This window comes from Sprattus sprattus (genome assembly GCF_963457725.1).
Source record: "Sprattus sprattus genome assembly, chromosome: 19".
Lineage (NCBI taxonomy): Eukaryota > Metazoa > Chordata > Actinopteri > Clupeiformes > Clupeidae > Sprattus > Sprattus sprattus.
Genome location: NC_137917.1, coordinates 28360005 through 28365004, shown reverse-complemented (window position 1 = coordinate 28365004; position 5000 = coordinate 28360005). Strand labels below are relative to the sequence as shown.

The 5000-nt window shown below is 44.6% G+C and overlaps 1 protein-coding gene across 1 annotated transcript in view; it reads left to right on the top strand.

The window, feature by feature from the left end:
* Window positions 1–5000, top strand: part of znf574 (zinc finger protein 574) — a 15291-nt gene that overhangs the window by 5320 nt on the left and 4971 nt on the right. The window contains exons 5-7 of the mRNA XM_080858157.1: window positions 410–699; window positions 1761–2050; window positions 4609–4703. Of these exons, the coding sequence (XP_080714283.1) occupies window positions 410–699; window positions 1761–2050; window positions 4609–4703 (675 nt within the window). The remainder of the gene's footprint in view (window positions 1–409; window positions 700–1760; window positions 2051–4608; window positions 4704–5000) is intronic.

Sequence of the window (5000 nt, the reverse complement as noted above, 5' to 3'; positions counted from 1 at the left end):
CATCAGACTGACCCTAACCCATCAGACTGACCTTTAACCCATCAGACTGACCCTAACCCATCAGACTGACCTTTAACCCATCAGACTGACCTTTAACCCATCAGACTGACCCTAACCCATCAGACTGACCCTAACCCATCAGACTGACCCTAACCCATCAGATTGACCTTTAACCCCAGGTTAACCTTAAGTCCTCCAGTGGTCACTTGTGAAACTGCAGCCTGTCTCCGGTGACACTTCATACTCTGATGGTGATGATGATGATGATGGTGATGATGATGGTGATGGTGATGATGATGGTGATGCTTCATGCTCTGATGATGATGATGGTGATGATGATGATGATGATGGTGATGCTTCATGCTCTGATGATGATGATGATGCTCTGTGTGTCTCATGTTTCCCTAAGTAGAAGATTCCGGAGCTGCTTCGTGCGGTGACATCACAATGGAGCTCCCAGAAGGCCACGCTTCTGTTCCGCTGATCTCCTTCGCCCTCCCCCCGTCCTCCTCCGACGCCCCGCCCCCCAACGAGCCCATCCCCCCGCCCCCCGCCCAGCTGTCTCGTGATTGGTCCAGAGCTGCGCTGCCTCACCGCTGCCCCCACTGCGGTCGTTCGTTCACGCGGCGCTCTCTCCTGCGCACGCACGTCAGCTCACACACGGGCCAGAAGCTCTTCAGATGCGCCGTCTGCACCAAGGTAATACACACACACACACACACACACACACACACACACACAGACACACACACACACACACACACACACACACACACACACACACACACACACACACAGACAGGAGAGCATGCTTGCAATGCAATGGTAAATGTATGAATTATTAGTAATATCAATTTCCATCACACTCTTTCTTTCCTTCTTCCACTCTTCTTTCTTTCCTTCTTCCACTCTTCTTTCTTTCCTTCTTTCCTTCTTTCACTCTTCTTTCTTTTCTTCTTTCCTTCTTTCACTCTTCTTTCTTTCACTCTTCTTTCTTTTCTTTTTACCTTCTTCCACTCTACTTTCCTTCTTCCATTCTTTTTTCCTTTCTTCTTCCACTCTTCTTTCTTTTCTTCTTTCCTTCTTCCACTCTTCTTTCTTTTCTTCTTTCCTTCTTTCACTCTTCTTTCTTTTCTTCTTTCCTTCTTTCACTCTTCTTTCTTTCCTTCTTCCACTCTTCTTTCTTTTCTTCTTTCCTTCTTTCACTCTTCTTTCTTTTCTTCTTTCCTTCTTTCACTCTTCTTTCTTTCACTCTTCTTTCTTTTCTTTTTACCTTCTTCCACTCTACTTTCCTTCTTCCATTCTTTTTTCCTTTCTTCTTCCACTCTTCTTTCTTTTCTTCTTTCCTTCTTTCACTCTTCTTTCTTTTCTTCTTTCCTTCTTTCACTCTTCTTTCTTTTCTTCTTTCACTCTTCTTTCTTTCACTCTTCTTTCTTTTCTTCTTTCCTTCTTCCATTCTTCTTTCCTTTCTTCTTTCACTCTTCTTTCTTTTCTACTTTCCTTCTTCCACTCTTCTTTCCTTTCTTCTTTCCTTCTTTCACTCTTCTTTCCTTTCTTCTTTCCTTCTTTCACTCTTCTTTCCTTCTTTCATTCTTCTTTCCTTTCTTCACTCTTCTTTCTTTTCTTATTTCCTTCTTCCACTCTACTTTCCTTCTTCCACTCTTCTTTCCTTTCTTCTTTCACTCTTCTTTCTTTTCTTCTTTCCTTCTTCCACTCTTCTTTCCTTTCTTCTTCCACTCTTCTTTCTTTATCCATGGCAGGCCTTCTCTTCTCCCGCCAACCTGCTGCGTCACAGCCAGACCCACGCGCCCGCCCATGCCCACTCTCGCCCGCACCGCTGCCCCGTGTGTGCCAAGGACTTCAGCCACCCGGCCACGCTCAAGCGGCACGCGCTCACACACACGCGCACAGGGCCTCGACGACGCCGCAGCGCACACACACTCAGGACCACGACGACGGGCGCTCAGGGGGACGCAGACGGACCCTACACACACACCTGCCCCGACTGCCCCGCCAGCTTCAAGATGCACTCCCAGCTGCAGAAGCACAGGTGTGTGTGTGTGTGTGTGTGTGTGTGGAGTGTGGAGTGTGGAGTGTGGAGTGTGGAGTGTGGAGTGTGTGTGTTGTGTGTGTTGTGTGTGTGGAGTGTGGAGTGTGGTGTGTGGTGTGTGTGTGTTGTGTGTGGAGTGTGGAGTGTGGAGTGTGTGTGGTGTGTGTGTGTGTGTGTGTGTGTGTGTGTGTGTGTGTGTGTGTGTGTGTGTGTGTGTAATGAGTTAGTGGTTAGTGGTGGAGTGTTTCTCCGTCTCCATCCTGCTCCTGTTCTCTCTGATCAGATACCTGCTTGGTTTGGTGACTGTCTAGACCAGTGGTTCTCAACCCTTGGGTCGCGTCCCAAATTTGGGTCGCCAGAGTTTCTGAAAAGGTCGCGAGACGAATTCTAAATGTAAAACCTTTTTTTCAAGCCATGCTCCCTCTGTCCATAAGGGAATCCCTGCCCCCAGTTCTGACATTAAACTATATAAGCAGGTAATGGTTTTGCATGTAGGCCTATCTAACGATAACATGTTCGAACATTCAGCCAATCAAATTTGCATATAAGATATTTCAAATGTATGCAACATGTATTGCGCAATAATATGCTCTGACATGGGAGACATGGGAGAATGTCTAGAGGCGACTAGTGTAGGCAAAAAGTCAACGTGTAAAACGAGTTCCAGCTCTCGACTTCTTCTGAAGAACCAAAGAGGGAGTTTTACAGGCGTGTGACCCGGTATTTCTGAAATATGGATTTACGTATTGCGTGAATGGTGAGCACCCGCCGTTGTGTGTGCCATGCAACAAAATACTGGCTAATGAAAGCCTGAAGCCTTCGAAATTGCAGATACATTTTGAAACAAAGCAGGCCAACTGTCTATAAAGATAAAGACTTTTTTTTTTAACGTATGAGCCAAAACCTCGAGGCATCCCAAAAAACAAAACAAACAAAAACATTTTTTTTTAAACGTGCCATCACTGTTTAGGTCTCCTACCGGCTAGCTCAGAGCAAAACGTCCCATACGGTTGCAGAAGTTGCCATCGTTTTGTGCACTGCACTCATAGGTGAAAAAGAAGCAGCGAACTTAAACACAATTCCCGTGACAAACGACACTGTTCATGTGAGGATATGTGACATGTCAAATGATGTTGAGCAGTAGCTTACTGAACGTCTCTGCACTTTTGACTATATTGCCTTACAACTCGATGAATCCACAGACGTGGCTAGCCATGCCATTCTCTTGGTTTACGTGCAGTATGTTCGGAATGATGACTTTGAAGAGCAGTTCTTATTTAATTCAGATTTGCCAACATTTACCACTGCAGGCAGCAGAGATTTTTTTCTGCAATGGACACATACTTTATCTCAATCAGCTCTCCTGGTCAAAGTGTGTTGGTGTGACAACAGATGGGGCAGCCTCGATGACAGGAAAACATTCAGGGATCTCATTTACTATTTGAACATGTCCATTTCTCATTAAGAAGTTGAGCATGTAAGTAAGGATTTCTCATTTAAAAAATCAACATAAGTCCTGTGATAAGTGGAACATGTTAGTCCATCTCTGACTAAAAAGGTGAACATGTAAGTCCATGGATTCTTCTTAAGAAGTTGAACATGTAAGTTCATAATTTCCTATTAAAAAGTTGAAAATTTATGGCTAAAGTCCATTTTTGTTCAAAGAAGTTCAGAAGTCCATGATTGCATAACTGATCCTGACTTTAAACAGTTGCATGTGTTTCCAATGGTTAAACAGTGGTAGAGTATTATTAGTGGTAGTAATCATAATAATAAAATAATAATACAATTGTTAAATTATTGGCCTGATGATTCATGCTGATTATTAATTGTCGGGTCGCAACTGCACTGTTATCTAAAAATGTGGGTCATGGAGCAAAAAAGGTTGAGAACCACTGGTCTAGACTGTCTGTCTACTGACCAACAGTGTGTGTGTGTGTGTGTGTGTGTGTGTGTGTGTGTGTGTGTGTGACATGCACACCTGCCAACCCTATACAAACACATGCAGACAAACCCTTAATAAACCAACAGCAGCCAAGGGGAATGAATGGAAGAGTTAAAGCAGCATAACATCAATTGCTATTCGCTAACGAGATGCTAGCGGCTAAACCTAGCGAAACCTCTTGAAATGTGCTGACTTTGACACTATGACAAACTAGTGAGTCAACAACTTTCCTTACACAGTCAAACATCAAGCAAGTGCAACACAAGACAAAGCAAGACGGCAAATAAGCCACTTACTAGTTCGGCAAACAGTAGCAACCGGGTGGCTTCAGGCAAGACTACAGAACGAAGTTATGTGCCTACAGACTGGTATGGCACGGAGGCGATTCTCCATATTAAAAGTCATTGTAGCGCCCCAATTTTTTTCAAGCTGTTATTTTAAGGTTAAAACTGCTAATCCTAACCCAAACCATAAAGTACAATTACTGTATAATGCCACTTTAAAGGAACTTTTCATCTCTCTCTCTCTCTCTCTCTCTCTCTCTCTCTCTCTCTCTCTCTCCACTCTCCTCTCTCTCTCTCTCTCTCTCTCTCTCTCTCCCCTGTTTCCTCAGACTGCTCCACACTAGTCATCCTTTCCCGTGTGAAGTTTGTGGCGAAGCCTTCAAGCGTAGGAGAGATCTGAATTTACACTCACTCTCACACCAAGGTACACACACACACACACACACACACACACACACACTCACTCTCACACCAAGGTACACACACACACACACACACACACTCTCACATACACACACTCACTCTCACACCAAGGTGGGAAAACAACACACACACACACACACACACACACACACACACACACACACACACTCACTCACTCTCACACCAAGGTAGGAAAACACACACACACACACACTCACTCACTCACTCTCACACCAAGGTGGGAAAACAACACACACACACTCACACACACACACACACACACACACTCTCACACCAA